The sequence below is a fragment of the Pelodiscus sinensis genome, chromosome 12 (assembly GCF_049634645.1).
Source record: "Pelodiscus sinensis isolate JC-2024 chromosome 12, ASM4963464v1, whole genome shotgun sequence".
NCBI lineage: Eukaryota > Metazoa > Chordata > Testudines > Trionychidae > Pelodiscus > Pelodiscus sinensis.
In genome coordinates, this window is record NC_134722.1 from 47,489,641 (window position 1) to 47,505,121 (window position 15,481).

At 54.0% G+C, this 15,481-nt stretch overlaps 1 protein-coding gene across 3 annotated transcripts in view; it reads left to right on the top strand.

Moving 5' to 3' along the window:
* The first annotated feature begins 991 nt into the window (after positions 1 to 991).
* Positions 992 to 15,481, top strand: part of PLEKHG4 (pleckstrin homology and RhoGEF domain containing G4) — a 96,745-nt gene continuing 82,255 nt past the window's right edge. Inside the window, exons 1-2 of one of the 3 annotated variants that reach the window (XM_075940575.1) lie at positions 992 to 1,372; positions 10,506 to 11,097. In XM_075940575.1, coding sequence (XP_075796690.1) covers positions 11,059 to 11,097 — 39 coding nt within the window. In that variant the 5' untranslated portion in view covers positions 992 to 1,372; positions 10,506 to 11,058. Of the gene's footprint in view, positions 1,373 to 1,402; positions 7,928 to 10,505; positions 11,098 to 15,481 lie in introns of those variants that run through there. The other 2 variants (XM_075940573.1, XM_075940574.1) reach the window with 2 other exon arrangements.

Here is a 15,481-nt window from a genome sequence, read left to right on the forward strand (position 1 = left end):
CCCCCCGCCAAGGCTGCCGGCACGCGCCGTGACCTATTGACTGAGGCAGTGGGGGAAGATGCTGATGTTTCGATTCGACCACGGAAGATGGCTGGCTTCTGGTTCCTTTGGCCCAGGGCCTTCTGCAGCAAGTTACCGAATCTGCTGTCCCAGTGCAAGAGGAACAGCTTCACCGCTCTCCCCTGTGTGGCCTGACGCCATTCCCACGCCCTGAGCCACCGCTGAGCTTCGCGGGGCGTCGTCGTTTTTCCTTGCCACATGGGTTTCGCGGTGATTCCCGGTGCCGGGCGTGGCGGCCTCATGTCCATGGCTCTGTTTTCCACCCGTGTGAGCTGATGGCTCCCCAAAAGCACTGAGGTCCCTGAACCTCCACCCACCCTCTACCCCCTCTGGCTTTCCCATTGTCTTTTCTGTAGGCCACGGCCTGCCTGTTCAGTGACCTTCCTCGCCGCTCTGGCCACTGGCCATTTTAAACAATTAAACAAGGGGCGGAGGAATTTGCCAGGCGAAATTACTTCCTCCCTGGGGGGAAAAAGGTCTTTATACCCAGCTTGATATTAATGTGACTTGGGGCCATTGCCTGACACAGTCACCGCCTTTCGATTTCCTTGCTAAGGGCAGTGAAGCGAACTATTTCTGTGCATTTTGGGGAGCGCAGACACTGGAAATCCATGGCACTTCCTCGGGCTTTTTTGGGGGGTCTCTTCTGGGTGAAAACATTCCACTTTTCTTTACATTCCTGAAAGGGAAAATGAGTTTTGTTGAAAATCTTGCCTGTGTTGCCTCCTTTCGGGGCACATTGGCCAGCTCCCTTCATGCCGTGCTTCCTTGAGATGTTATTGCAGTAAAAAGAGAGTAGGGCCGTTCTGAATTAGCATGTTTGTGTTAAGGGGAAAGCCTCCTGCGAGAGCCCAGACATACGAAACCGCTAAGCGAAAATAGAAGTGTGTGGCGCAGGGCTTCTCCGGCACAACAGGACCGTGAGGTTTGTTGACTCTGTCTTACGGCGCTTGCACCCAGCTGGTTTTGTCGGGTCCCGAGCACAGCACTGCGCATGGGACCCCACGCTTTCTGCACTTGTCCCGGTTACGACAGCTCCGACTGTGAAACAAAGTGCAGCCTGTTGGCAGTCACAGCAGCCTTCAGGGTCCCCCACCTCATTCTCATGGCTGTGTCATGAGTTCGCTTAGTTGGAACTGCCGAGTGGGGAGGGCCAGGGTTTGGATTACAGCTCCATGCGCAAAGTGGTTCAGCGGTTTGCCCGTATTTATAAGAAGAGAGTAAGAGCCGGTGGGGAAAATCATGGAAGAAAGAGAGAAAAAAGGCTGCGTTTGGAAGTGAGAGGGCGAGGGCAACGGAGTTTAGAAACATGGTAAGTGGATCGCAGTAAACAGCTTGTATAGCTGCTGCCAGGGTTTGGAGGGGAGCCGGAGCTGCTCCTGTTAAAGCCAGTTTAGCTCTTTGGAGATTGTTTTATGTGAACACATATTTGAACAGGAAGAATCCATTTTAAAAAGCCACAAGCATGTCTGTAGCTGTAACAGCTGCAGTCTGGCCACATTCGCTGGAGAGATGCTCCGGACGGAGACATCTCCTGGGATCGCCCCGGGGGAACTAGAGGTTGGAGCTGAGACTCTGTGTCATTTCTCTGTTTGCTTCCCCGATGTCAGTGCCGTTCCTTTCCCTGCTCCGTCCCTTGCGAATGCAAAGCTGAGTGTCTGATGAGCTGCGGCTAGGGAGTGCATTTTGCTGTCAGTTTTCCTTCCCGGCCTCTGAAGTTCTTACTTGGGAAGTACATGCACGCTTCACTGAGAAGTTTGGGGGTTTTCAGACGGCTCTCGTTTCAGCGGGATGCAAAGACAATCTCCCCCATCCCCCAGGGCATTCGGAAAACGTTGGGCCTTGCGTTTCCTTCTCGGATTAGCTTTGATTCATGGGTGGCAGGAGTGCGCGCATTCCCAATTCGATAATAACGTTAACCCTCCCCATGCTAAAGTCCTGCCCGAGGGGCGCGTATTCCGCCGGCGGAGGATTGAGTTTGACCTGGCAGGTTTGGGGTGGTGGGGTGGATTTCTTGGTGCTGTTTCCGAATGTTCTCTGGCTTTGTGTTTGGTGTGTGTGTCTACCACCGTTTTGTAGTGTCTGTCTTAGTTTAAGAATCGAGCGCATCTTCTCCCTGATTTCCATGATGTGCCGGCCCAGGGAGGAGCGGGACGATGTGGTAGGACGTTTCTCCCTCTGGCTGCTCTGATATGCTAGCTTTTGAGCATTGGAAGCTCCTCGCGGTCACAGGCCTGACCCCGTGAGCGTGCAATTCAGAAAGCAGAGCTGTCCTCTCCACAGGATGGTTTGGAGCGGCCTCCCCAGCCCCCGCTGTTTGGGGGCCCTGAGGTGTCTGCCCCAACTGTGCTGTGGTGGCCCAGGGGTTACCTGGGGGGCCTGGCACGAAGCAGCAGCAGGCGTTGGGCCTGCACTGACCACCGCGGCAGGAGCCGGAGTGACCCAACCACTTGCTCGGCTACCACCACCCCCATCTCCCGGTCCCCTCTGCTCCACTTCGTCACAGCGGTGGCAAGAGGGGCAACCCAGCCTACGCCCCGGTGAAGTGGAGCACAGCGAGATGGGCATTAGGGCAAAGCAGAGCAGGCCAACGGCTCACTCTGGCTCCTGCTACTGCCCTACGCCAGGCCCCTGATAATCCCAGGGAGGGGACTTCAGGCAAGGGGTGCAGACGGGGGAGCAGTGGCATGTAGGGCGGGGCAGAACCCGCACTGGGGGGTATTGCCCCAGGCCCTGCACCTGAGGGGGGGTTGCCCCAGGCCCTGCGCCCCCCCCTAGAGACGGCCCTGTCAGACAGTGTTCGGGCACAGGTGCTACCGGGAGTGCCCTTCCAACCAGGGTGGAATCAAACTGGGAGCAGGCACACTGTGACCTCCAACATGTCGCGTGCCCTGTAAAAACAAGCAAATTACAGAATGTTCTTAAAAGCGGGCGTGGGAGGCGCCGAAGCACAGAGAAAGGCAAACGCCGTCCCAGGGGAACACACCTCTCCCCTCAGCGCTCACCGGAGACGAGAACGGGCCCGCTTCTTACCATGGCCGCTTCAGACCCTTTCTGGCCCCGCACTCGGCCGAGACCGTGTGACGGCCGACCCACGTCCTCCTGAAAAATGAACCGAAAGGCACGATGGTCAGAGCCATCCACGCACCATTTGTGGGCTCAGTTCCCTGAGTTCAGTGACGGTCCCACGTACCCGACCCGCAGGTGCCTTTCAACGGCGGGGTGGGCCAACGGCGACGTTCTACCGTTTCTCCAAGTCAGGCCTCAGTGCTACAGGGTCGGGAGCTGCGGTTGAAGAGATTCATAGACTTTATGGTCAGAAGGAGCCATTATGTTCATCTAGTCTGACCTCTTGCATACCAGAGGCTATAGAATGTCACCCACTTATTTCTGCATTTTTCTCAGTAACTCATGGGTGTGCTGTAGCAGGCCTTTTAGAAAGACATCCAATTTACCATCCCCCAGCAATTTGTTCTAATTGATAATTGACTTGGAAAAAAACCCCCAATCCCTCCATCTTATTTCCTGTTTGAAATTTCCTGGCTTTTATTGTCAGTCCCTGGTAGGGATGTAAAATCCCGTTTAAAATGTTAACCGGTTACCTCAGTAGGCATGCTGGAAAGGCGAATGCTTAGCGGGTAATCAGTTAACCGGTTATCTCTTTACATTCCTAGTCCCTGGAGCTTGTTCTGCCCTGTCTGCAAGATTAAGAAGCCTTCTGCTCTCAGATAAATTCTCCCCGCCTGGGTTCTGGTAGATCATCTCTTGATCTTCTCTTGGCGAAACTACATCCCTAGTTTCTCCCTGTCAGGCAGGCTGTCCAGACCTGGAATTACTCCTGAACTTCTCTTCTGAACAGGTGAGCTAAATAAATGAACATCCTTAAAAGCATCTCTACCAGATGGCGCATCTCCCAGGGGTTCAGTGCACTACCACAACCCTAGCGTACCCCTCGGAGCCCAGCTGCAGCACACAGCAGAGGAATTCAGGAAGCAACGTGGCCATCGCACAACCCAGAGCCTTGGAATAAAGTAGCAGAGAGACAGCAATCGAAGGCTATTTCGAAATAAGCTATTCTGGAATAGTTATTCTGAAGTAGCTTCTTTCAAAATAGCACATCTACGCTGCAGGGAAGCCACAAAATGAGTCTGAGGCTGGCTTCCCTAATGTAGACGTGCTATTTCGATTTAGAGCCCCAGGAGGCACTGGGGAGGAATGACTTCTAATGGCCCAGGTGAGGGGCTATTTCAAAATAGCAGCGGTGGAGCATCTACACACGCCTTATTTCCAAATAGCTATTTCGGAAGAGGCGTTCTTCCTCGTAGAATGAGGTTTACAGATTTCAGAATAGGCCGTTGGTTACTTTGAAATTATATTGAAATAACAGAATGGCTGTGTAGACGCTCATGTTGTTATCTTGAAATAATGGTGCAGTGTAGACGCACCCAAACAGTGACTAGCATCAGCCAACAAGCGGTGACCCAGAAGGAGAGTGGGGGGCATCAGGCTCATGTGAAGAGGAAGAGAGATGTGCTTATGGAGGAAGAGAGAGAGAGGCTTGGAGAAGGGGTTTAGAAGGAGCTAATTCAGGAAAATAAGCAGACGAGGGGAAGGGAACTCCAAAGAAGTGGAGCAGAAGAGAGGGAATGCGCCATTTACAAATGGAAGTTGCGTGGTGACAATGAGGCCAGGTGTACACTTAGGGAGAAAGTCGATATAAGAGACGCAACTCCAGCGACGAGAATAGCGTAGCCGGAGTCGACGTACCTCAAGTCGAATGTCTACTCTACAGCATCCCCATTATGGGAGGTTGACAGGAGAAACGCTCCCGTCAACTCCTTCCGATCCTGTGGAGTACTAGGGTTGATGGGGGTGCCATCAGCAGTCAATTTAGTGGGTCTTTACTAGGCCCGCTAAATCAAACCCCGGAAGAGCGATCTCTAGAGAGTAAGTCTAGACAAGGCCATAGTAAGGACACTGTGAGCAGATGAATGAATGCATCAGAAAGGCTGGAAGTGATGAAGGAAGGAGTCTCTCTGGTGCCACCATGAAATGCAAGAGTGGACATTTTCAAGTGCCGGCAGATGGCTAGGAAGCCAGTGAGGGGAGCGAGTGCGAAAGTGAGACACTAGAGGCCTGTGTCCTACACAGGGCAGGAGTGTGTTCCCTCCAGGAGGTCTTGTGCACTTTCCCCTGGAATAGTCCTGCTCACAGCAGGGCTGCTGGAGTTTTCAATATTTCTACAGTCTTCTAGGTTGTGTGTTGGTCCGTTGTGTTCCCACACTGAGCATCAGGGAGCCCAGGGACTGAAAACGCTGGCACCCTGGTTTTTTCCCCAGCATGACTAAAATGTCCGTGCTCGTAAAGAGTCCAGGTGGGTGAAGTAATATCTTTTTATTGGCCCATGGGCTTGTAAAGCAATTGTTGTGCATTGGTTTTGTGAGGCACTGGAGTTGTACATGGCAAACGCATGTCTGCACGCCAGCTCTGCTAATGTAGGTAAAAAAGCCACACAACATAGGGTAAAAGAACGTATCGTCCAGAGGGTTCGTAACCCTGATTCCTAGTCCTGGCTCTGCCACTGACTACTCATGTGACTACGGTCAACTCACTTCCACTTGCTGGGCCTGTGTTTTCCCTCCTGCTCTTTGTCTGTCGCTTCTGTTCCAGCTGCAGACTTGTCTGGGGCAGGGCCTGTCTCCCACTTGTGTGTATGCCGTGCTGGGCAGAAGGGGGCCTGATCCTGGCTTGTGACATAGACACGCCTATTTCCGCCTGTGCTGCAAGTCATGGTTTTCCAAGTGACTTTGGGGTCCAATGTGGGAGGCCTTAAAAGGGGCCTGATTCTGACAGTGTGCTGAGCCCACAGGAACCCGAGCCCCTTTTGAAAACTGTGGCTGTTCCCTGCGGGGCGCGGGAGAGAGGAGCGGTAGCGGCACAGGCGTGTAGCTGGACAAATGGGGGATGCCAGGAAGCAGCAGGCACTGGAAAAGGAAATCCAAACAGGTGTGCTCTACCCCTTCCAACCACTTGCTGGTGAATGTGGGAGTGTGAAAGTGAAAGAAAGGGAGAGCTTTTAAGGCCAGAAGATGCCTCTGTGATTATCCAACCCGACCTCTCGTGCGCCGTCAGTGGCAGGCTTATTCTGCCATCTTGCCAAAATGACACGATTGAACCCAAAAGCTTCCTTCTGAGAGAGAGGCCCTGTTCTGTGGCCTTCCTCAAGTTTGCCCAGGGAAAGGTCTCTGCCTGCTTTTAGTGTGGTTTACCCGAGTTATTTCTGCAGCGTTCCCCATGTAAACACCACGAAACCAGCACCTTAAAGACGAACAAACTTATTTGGGCATCAGCTTTCATGGGTTGCCCAAATCAATCTCTTCGGAGACGTCCACACTACAGAGTTTTGTCGGAAAAACGGCCGTTTATCCGACAAAACCTGAGTACGATCCACATTGCAATCGCGCTCTTCTGAAAGTCAATCGAAAGAACAGAGGGTTTTTTCCGGCGTTGGTAATCCTCTTTCTACGAGGAAGAAGCCTTTTTCCGAAAGAGCTCTTTCAGAAAAAGGCGTGTGTGGACGGGGAAGAGGGAGTTCTTTCAGAAGAAGAGGAAAGAGGAAAAAGCCCAGGTGCCCTGATGGCCACTCCGTCCATAGTAATCGCAGCTGAAATGCGAGGTAGCGTCCTTTCAGTGTGGCTACTCGGTCGAAAAAGCAGTGGCTTTTTCGATGCACTTTGGCAATGTGGACATTTTTTTGGAAGATCTCTTCCGGAAAAGCTTCTTCCGAAAAAAGCCTGCAGTCTAGACATAGCCTCTCTCTGTAAGGTGCCCCAGGACTCCTCGCTGGTTTTGCAGATACAGACTAACGTGGCTGCCCCTCGGAGACGTGTCCCCATGTAAACACATTTAGTCTCTCCTTGAACTCGTGCTCCGATCTGGGATGACCAAGTGACTTCTACTCAATGGGCGGAGGGCGCGGAGTCTGCCTAGGAGCAGCTAATGAATCAGTTATAGGCAGTGTTTCCCTTCCAGTAAGGAGGGCCTGGGGGCTGCCTGCTGTGCCAAGCTGAAGCAGAAGCACAAATGCAGAGGGCGAAATTCTCTGCCCAATCTATGCCATTCAGGTGGGGCACAGGGCAGGGAATGTAGAAATGGCTTTATCTTCTTTGGGGAGGATTCCCACAGAGCCAGAAGCTGGCGTGGCCCTGTCCTTCCCCATCTCCCCTTGCCCACTCCTGCACCCTCCTTCCTAGCCAGACCCCCACCCCCTCCTGCACCCTTTTTGTCACGGGGGCTTGGCTGGCGGTCCATGGAGAGGTCTGCGTTGAGCGAGGAGGGCTGTGGGCCAAAAAGTTGGAGAGCCTATCATTCCAAACAGCTTGCGGAGGCAGCCAGCAGCAAGGTGAAATGTCTCTCTCACTCTTAGCTTTTCCTTGACTCCGTGTCATAGTTAGCCAAGCCTGCCTTGGCTAGAAAGAAAAAATCCAATCAGATGGCATCCCTGAGGAGTGCGAAGCCGCAGGTGTTGTGGTTAATTTGCCAGCCAAAGCAGCCCCTGGTAATGAAAGAGGGGTGTGTTCACCCACCTTTCCTCCGCTGCACCTTGTGCCTGTTTGCTGAGACCAGGATAAGCAAATTGCCTCTGCACTTTAGGACTGAGAAAATTAACCCTGAACCTTCCTATTGCTGTTTCATGTTAGGGCTTGTCTACACTTACCCCAAGATTGACGCTGCAAGGATCGATCTTCTGGCGTTCGATTTAGTGCGTCTAGTAAGGACCCGCTAAATCGATCGTTGATGGCATCCCTTTTGATCCCGGTACTCCACGGGGTCGTAAAGGAGGTCGATGGGAGAAATTCAACTGAAGGTACGTGGACTACAGCTAAGCTATTCTCGTAGCTGGAGTTTCATGTCGTAGGTTGACTTTCTCACGTAGTGTAGACCTGGCCTTAGACAGTGAGAACGTTTTTCAACACCTTTCACTCTTTAGGCCTTTAAGGTCAGGATACATCTACGCACCAGAGTGGCCAGCCTTCCAGGATTGTCCTGGAGTCTTCAGGGATTAGAGATTCATCTGTAGTGAAAGATTTGTGTCATGCAGTGCAACCTCCAGGAATATGTCCACCCCACACTGGCAACCCTAACACACGTGCACGGCAGCTCTGCATAGTTTCAAAACTCGCTATGTGATGTGAACACGTCGGCCAAAGTCTCGGCTGAGACCACCAAACTTTCTCTGTCCTCTACCACACCCAGCATTTCATGCGGCAGGAAGGACTCCGTTTCAGTTTGGAGGTACCATGTGGAGAGGGAGACCAAGAGGAGAGATGCTGCCCTCGGAAGACCCTCAGGAAAGACAGCTAGGGCACTCCCTTCTCCGTGCCTACGCAGCTCTAGTGGCAGACTGTGTGAGGGTGTGGAGACAGCTCTGCCCTGCCTCCTTGCCTCGTTGGGGTGCTAGGAGGAAGCAAACCAGCTCCTCTAAGCCCAGGGAGTGCGTTTGCGCCTTTCTCGTGTGTTTGGAATCCAAGGAAGGGAGAGGGCTCCTCTCCTCGTAGGCCGCAGCCCTGCACGCCGGCGCCCCGGCCGGGTATTTTAGCCTGACGTCTGTGCCTGCTGCGTTACAGCCCTGACTCCAAGCGCTGGAGAAGTGTCCTTCCCACGTCTGGGAGGACAAGCGTTGGGTGGGCGCCTGTCCCCGGCAGAGGGAAGAGTGCTGCCCGGGCAGCCTCTCGCTGAGGGAAGAGATGAAGGTCATTGTGAAACGGGGCTCACCGATGGCCCCAGATAAGGCCCCCGAGAGGAAATGAAATGGCCTGGGCCAAGCGGGTGCCCAAACTGCAGGCCAGTAGCCAAAGGCAGGCTCGCCCGCTGTGACCGGGTCATGTCATGGTAGATCGGGGTGGGGAACCTATGGCCCAAGGGCCGGATCCAGCCCCCCGCTTGCCTGGATCCGGCCCCCGGGGCTTGGGGCTCCTCCTCCCGCATTGGGGAGCTGGTGCTTCAGCTCTGCAGCCCACTCCCACCCAGACCCTGCACCCCCACTCCCCGCCCACACACTGAACTCCTCACCCCAGAGTGTCTGGGGGCCACAAAATCTACTAGCTCCCCCCCCCGCCGCCCCATGGCTCTGGTATGTGAGGGGGATGTGCGTGGGGGTGGGGTTGCTCCTCACTTGTGTGCAGCCCCCAACAGATTTTCCTGTGGGTCAGCAGCCCCCAACCTAAAAAAGGTTCCTCACCCCTGTGCTAGATGATGGGGACCCCAAACCCCACCGCTGGCCCTGCCCTTGCTGCCGATGCTCCCCAGAATCGGAGCCTACGTTTGTTCCTAGCCCTCATGTTTGGGAGCAAACCCAGGGCCGCTCCCTGGGGGGCTGATACAACGACATCTGTCGGAGTCGGCAGTCGGCTTGAAACAGTAACCCGCAGGGGTGACCTGCCCAGCCACCTCCTCCTGCCGGTCCCTCCCGTCCAAACCAGCAGGCTGCAAATACTGAGCATTGTTAACTATTTCACCGCTGGGCGTTTCAGTGCAAACACCCGGGGAAGATAATTATGGCACATCCCACGGGGTGCGCCAGCCGCCACCCATCCCAGCTGGCCCTGCCCCAAAGCCAAGACCTCCAGCTGCTCCCTGACAACGTGGCAAATGGGGCTTGGAGCAGCCAGCACAAGGCTGGGGCCTAAAACACCCCGCAGACCACATAACGCCGGCATAACGCTGAATTGGCTATGGCAGCGGTGATCCCAGGCACAGCGCTAATGAGATCATCGGCCGAGTCACAAACACAAGGCTGCTGGCCTGATTAGATTAATCATTTCCTCATTGAACTAATTAAAACCCTCTAGTTTAACATTTGAATGAAGCTGCCACAGAAGTGCCGGTTTTCCCCAGAGTCTGTACAAGGTCGCAAAACCAGCCTCTCCATCTGACCTCCCCCAGGGCGGGCACACCAGTTAGCGGCAGCTTCCCTTACCTCCTTAGAATCCTAGAACTGGAAGGGACCTGGAGAGGTCATCGAGTCCAGTCCCCTGCCCTCACGGCAGGACCCAGCACCGTCTGACCATCCCTGGCAGGTGTCTGTCCAACCTGCTCTTCAATATCTCCAGGGATGGAGACTCCACAGCCTCCCTGGGCACCTTATTCCAGTGTTTGACCACCCTGACAGGCAGGAAGTTTTTCCTAATGTCCAACCTGAACCTCCCTTACTGCAATGTAAGCCCCTTGCTGCTTGTTACTAACCTCTGAGGATAGGACAATTTTTCTCCCTCCTCCCTGTGACACCTTTTTAGATACTTGAAAAACTGCTCTCATGTCCCCGCTCCGTCTGCTCTTTTCTAAACGAAACAAGCCCAATTCCTTCAGTCTTCCCTCACAGGACATGGTTTCTAGGGCTTTTATCATTGTTGCTCTTCTCTGGACCCCCTCCAATGTCTCCACAGCTTTCCCGAAAAGTGGACACAAGACTCCAGCTGAGGCCTGACCAGCGCAGAGCAGAGCGGAAGAATGGCTCCTCATGTCTGGCTCACAACACGCCTGCTAATGCGGCCCAGAACGGAGGTTGCTTATTTGGTCTTGTAGGGAGCCCTGATAATGTATCGGCTGGCTCTCCTTTCCTGCGAGCATCAGAGGGGCCGCCATGTGAGTCGGTATCCGCAAACACAACGGGGGGCCCGGGGCACCTGGGAGACTAACCTTGATTTCGGCACCCGCTTTCGTGGGCAAAAACCCGCTTTGTCAGATTTCCCAGGAATTGTGAATCACACAGCCCCTGCTGAGAGACGCTCCTGGCAAAGCAGCAGCAGGGAGAGGCAAGACGAGCTGCCAGAAGAAGACAGCAGGGATCGCTGGGCACTGCCATTGGGCAGTTTGGTAGCTGGCTAGTATGGAACGCATAGATCGGTGCTGGACTAAAGGATCCGATGATGGCCAGTCTTTTCCAGGCAGAATCGTCACAGGCACCACGTGAATGCTGAGAATCCACCACCGGTCTGAATGCTTGCATTTGCACAACCTGCGAGCATCACTGGCCAGGTATAATGCATTGGTGCCCAGAGCCAAAATACCATAGAATCATAGAATCCTAAGGCTGGAAGAGGCCTCAGAAGGTCATCAAGTCCAGCCCCCTGCCCAAGACAGGACCAACCCCAACTCAATCAGCCCAGCCAGGGCTTGGTCAAGCCAGGACTTAAGCACCTCTAGGGATGGAGATTCCACCCCCGCCCTAGGGAACCCAGCCCAGCGCTTCCCACCCGCCTATGGAAATGGTTTGTCCTACTATCCAACCTAGACCTCTCCCACCACAACTTGAGACCATTGCTCCTTGCTGTGCCATCCATCACCACTGAGAACAGCCTCTCTCCGTCTTCTTTGGAACCCCCTTCAGGGAGTTGAAGGCTGCTCTCAAATCCCCCCTCACTCTTCTCTAAACAAGCCCAAATCCCTCAGTCTCCTCGTAGGTCAAGTGCTCCAGCCTCCTAATCATGTCCTCTCACTGAGACCAGCAGATTTCCCCTGACTACGAATGGTAGTGCTCAACCGATTTATCGATTAACCACTAAGCTGCTGCTTATTGGTTAATGGGATCCGTTTATTTAAGCGCCTGTAACCGAGTAACAGCTGAGATTTTCATGGTTACCATTGTGACCGCCTGTTAACATCCCTACCCCTGAGCTCAGTGGAGTGGGACTGAGAACAGTGTGCTGGGAAACGTTGGAAGATTTCCGTGGGACGGAGTAATCTCACATCTGCTCTGCTGGGATTTCTGGGAAGCGTTTGTATCCTGCCCAGGAAAACCTTATTGACTGGGGGCCTGAGGTTAGGCTTGTGGACACTGCAACGTGTGTGTGTGTGTGTGTGTGTGAGGGGGGGGGGGCCTAGAGGCACCTACCCACCAAATGGCACAGGCAGGAGGGGCAAGAGGCTGTGCCTCTGCGTGGCCCCAGGACTAGTGGGGAGGCCTGGTGCCCGGCAGCTGTGGGTGTAAGCGGAGCAATGAGACTCTGCTCGGCCCCCCTGGCTGTGTCACTTGGGGGAGGGGAGGGACGTCCCCCCCACAGTCACTGGCGAGAAGCAGAGTGACGCAGCCAGGTGCCGGGGCACTGAACCATGTCTCTCCGCTTCCCCACACGGCCTCCGGCAATTGGGGGGGAGACCCTTGTTGTGGGTGCCAGAGCCCCCTCTAGTCCCCGGGGGGCGCAGGTGCGGGATGGGGGTGGGAAGAGGTGGAGCAGGGGTGGGGCCTTGGAAAGAGGGGGCGTTGTCCTGGCCCTCCCCCAGGTGGTGTGGGGAGGAGTCACATGGCCAGTGGCGCCCCCCCCGCGTCTTTCCTCACCAGCCAGCCCTGCCGGGGGGTGCCCTGGGAAAGGCAGAGGGGAATTTCCCAGCAGGATATAGCCAAGCGCGCGTTCACCGCCATTTGTCAGCGTGCTTCTCCATTGGCCGCGCGCCCGCCACTCGCGGGCATTCCCACAGCGCCAGGTCTCCCCCATCGCAGTGCCCCGGGAGCACGGCACATTGTGAATGGCCGGGGGCTCCTTCAAAGTTCTGCTGCCTCTCCGGTTCCCTTCGGAACAAGCTGCTTCTTATGCTCTCCGGGGCCTGGCGTGCCGCCCCGTCCGCGGAGGAAAGGGAACATGCCTGTGAACGGATTCTTCTTGGTGTCTGAGCTCCCTCCCCACCCACGGCTTGGCCTCCCTCCCTCCTGTGCACAATGCTGCCTTTTAGAAACCACTCCTTAAGCCTCCACCCTTCTTTGATGCGGACGGTTGCTTTTGTTCTGGAAAGGCTACAAAGGGTGTCTCTCTGGGGCCCTATGTACTCCTTTCTAAGCAGGAGTGCAGGGAAAGGGATCTGCTCATTGTATCACTGAGTTAGCTGGCGTATGGGCACATGTTTCCAAGGCTGTGGTTGAGCACGGGAAAAGTTGTTGTCCCATTCGTGTAAGTGCTGAGCAGTGGGCCTTGGGAGGAGGAGAGCTTGTGTTCACGACACTCAACGTCTTTCTTTCCCAGCAAGTTAGAACATAAAGAGCGGCCAGACGGGGTCAGACCAAAGGTCCTTCTAGCCCAGGGCCCTGGCTGCCCACTGTGGCCAATGCCCGGTGCCCCAGAGGGAGTGAAGAGAACAGGGAATCATCAAGTGACCCCCTCCCCTGTCACTGATTCCCAGCCTCTCACACACAGAAGCTAGGGCCACCATCCCTGTCTGTCCTGGCTAATAGGCAGTGATGGACCTAATCTCCATGAATTTATCTAGTTCAACAGGGTTCAAAAATGAAGTCCCTGGCCTTCACAACATCCTCTGGCAAGGAGTTCCACAGGTTGCCTATGTGTTGTGTGAAGAAAAACTTCCTTTGGTTTGTTTTAAACCTGCTCCCTATTCGTTTCATGTGGTGACCTCTAGTTATTATGTTATGGAAGAAAGTAAATAACTTTTCCTTATTCACTTTCTCCACCTCTGTCATGATTTTATAACCCTCTCTCCACAGAAGTCATGAAAAATTCCAACAAAGGATTTTGTCCCATTATGTGTTCATGGGCAGGTTATCCAGAGAGCTCTCTGCACCCAGCAGCTCCCCTGTTTTTGAGAGCTCCCATCCTCGTGGCCAGAGGTTCAGAGCACTCTAGGGTCAGGTGTTAGCTGCAAAGTTGGGTGACCCTGACTAGAGACCATAGGTCCTGTTGGGGTGACACAGCATGGCTCAGTGCTCAAGCAGCTCCCTCCATAGAGTTAGTGGAACATGACCAGGGCATTGCTGTAGGATGTTGTGACATTGATACTACAGCATTGTGACATTGCATCAGTATGTCAGAATGGTTCAGAGTTTAGGGCCAAAGAAGGGCCTGTCAGATCATCTGATTTGACCTGTATTTCAGACCCCTTCCCTTCCCACCCCGGCACCTGTGTACTCCGACAGGGCTTCCAGAAAGATATCTAGTCTGAGGATTTCAAGAGATGGAGGCTCAATCACTTTTCTTGGTAGTTCGTTCCAGTGACTTCTCGCCCTCTCTGTCTGGCTCCAGCTTCTAGCCGCTGGAACTCGTTCCTGCCTTTCAGCGCCAGGGAAATGCGTCTGATCACGGAACGCAAATCTTGATTGATATAAGTGCTTGCTGATGCGAAGATAAAGTTTCTGGCCCTGCTCAGCCATTTTGCTGATGGGGTCTCCTCCCTTTCTTAGCACACGCTGATCCCTGTGGCGTAAAACGTGCTGAAAGGGGACAATGCTTCTGGCGAAAAGATGTTAAGCAAACATCTTTAGGCGGGTCTGACTGAAAGTTTATGCACTGCCTTGGCGGTGCCGCCGAGCTGATATCCGTGAAGTTTCACTTCCCTCGCTGGAGGCTGCTCACAAACAGGAATGTCTCCTTCGCCTTGGTACCAGGAGGCCTTGGGGATGGAGACTCCTGGCGCATCACGCATGGGGCTGAAGTCCAGAGGTGGGAACAGGTGTAAGGTTATCGTTAACGGGAATGGGAGGAAATCAAACGAGGACACAAGCGTGCTGGCGAGGAGGGGAAAAAATCCAACCGGCTACAGCATCTCCTTACAAGTCTCCTCAGGAAAGGATCGGGAGTCCTATAGTTTGGCTGAGAGCTCTCTTGTTGGCCTTGATGGTCTGTAAAGGGGCCCCGTTTATGCCCAGGGAGCATACAGTGGCAGTAACTAACATATCTATGCCGTGCCAAGAGTGCTTCACCACTGTGGCCCACAGCTAACTTGCACACAACAATTTCATTGGTTGTATGAGGGAGATGCCACAGACAGCAGATTATTTGGCCCAACTGCTGCATCCACGCCCCCAACTGCCACCCACACAATTCAGCACAAATCTCCTCGCACAAAGCCTTCTGATCCAAATTAACGCAACCACCCACCCAGGCCAGCAGCACAGGAATCCCAAACATGCACAGTCACTTAGGACAGCACGCAGAATCACCTTCACCATTCTCACAAATCTCCCAGCACAAATCAGCACAACTGCCCAACAATAACAACACAGCCAGCACACACTATAACCTCAAACATCACACTGAGAAGGTCGATACTGCCGCCATCGATCTTTTGGAGTTTGATTGAGCAGGTCTAGTAAAGCCCTACTAAATCAAACTCAGAGGGTGCCCTCATCAGCACTGGTATGCCTGCTCCTCACGAGGATGAAGGGAAGCCAAAGGGAGCATTTGCTCCCGTTGACCTCCTGCTGTGAAGACCGCATGGAAACTCGAATGAAGGTACGTCAGCTCCAGCTACGTAATTAACATAGCTGGAGTTGCGTATCTTAGCTCGACCTTCCCCTTTAGTGAAGACCTGGCCTATGACTGTTTTGTTTACATGCTGCAAAACTCAGTGGAGCACCAGAGAAGGGCTGGTCCAATGTGCTACCACAACCCTGCTCCACCCCCGCCTCAGCCGGCAT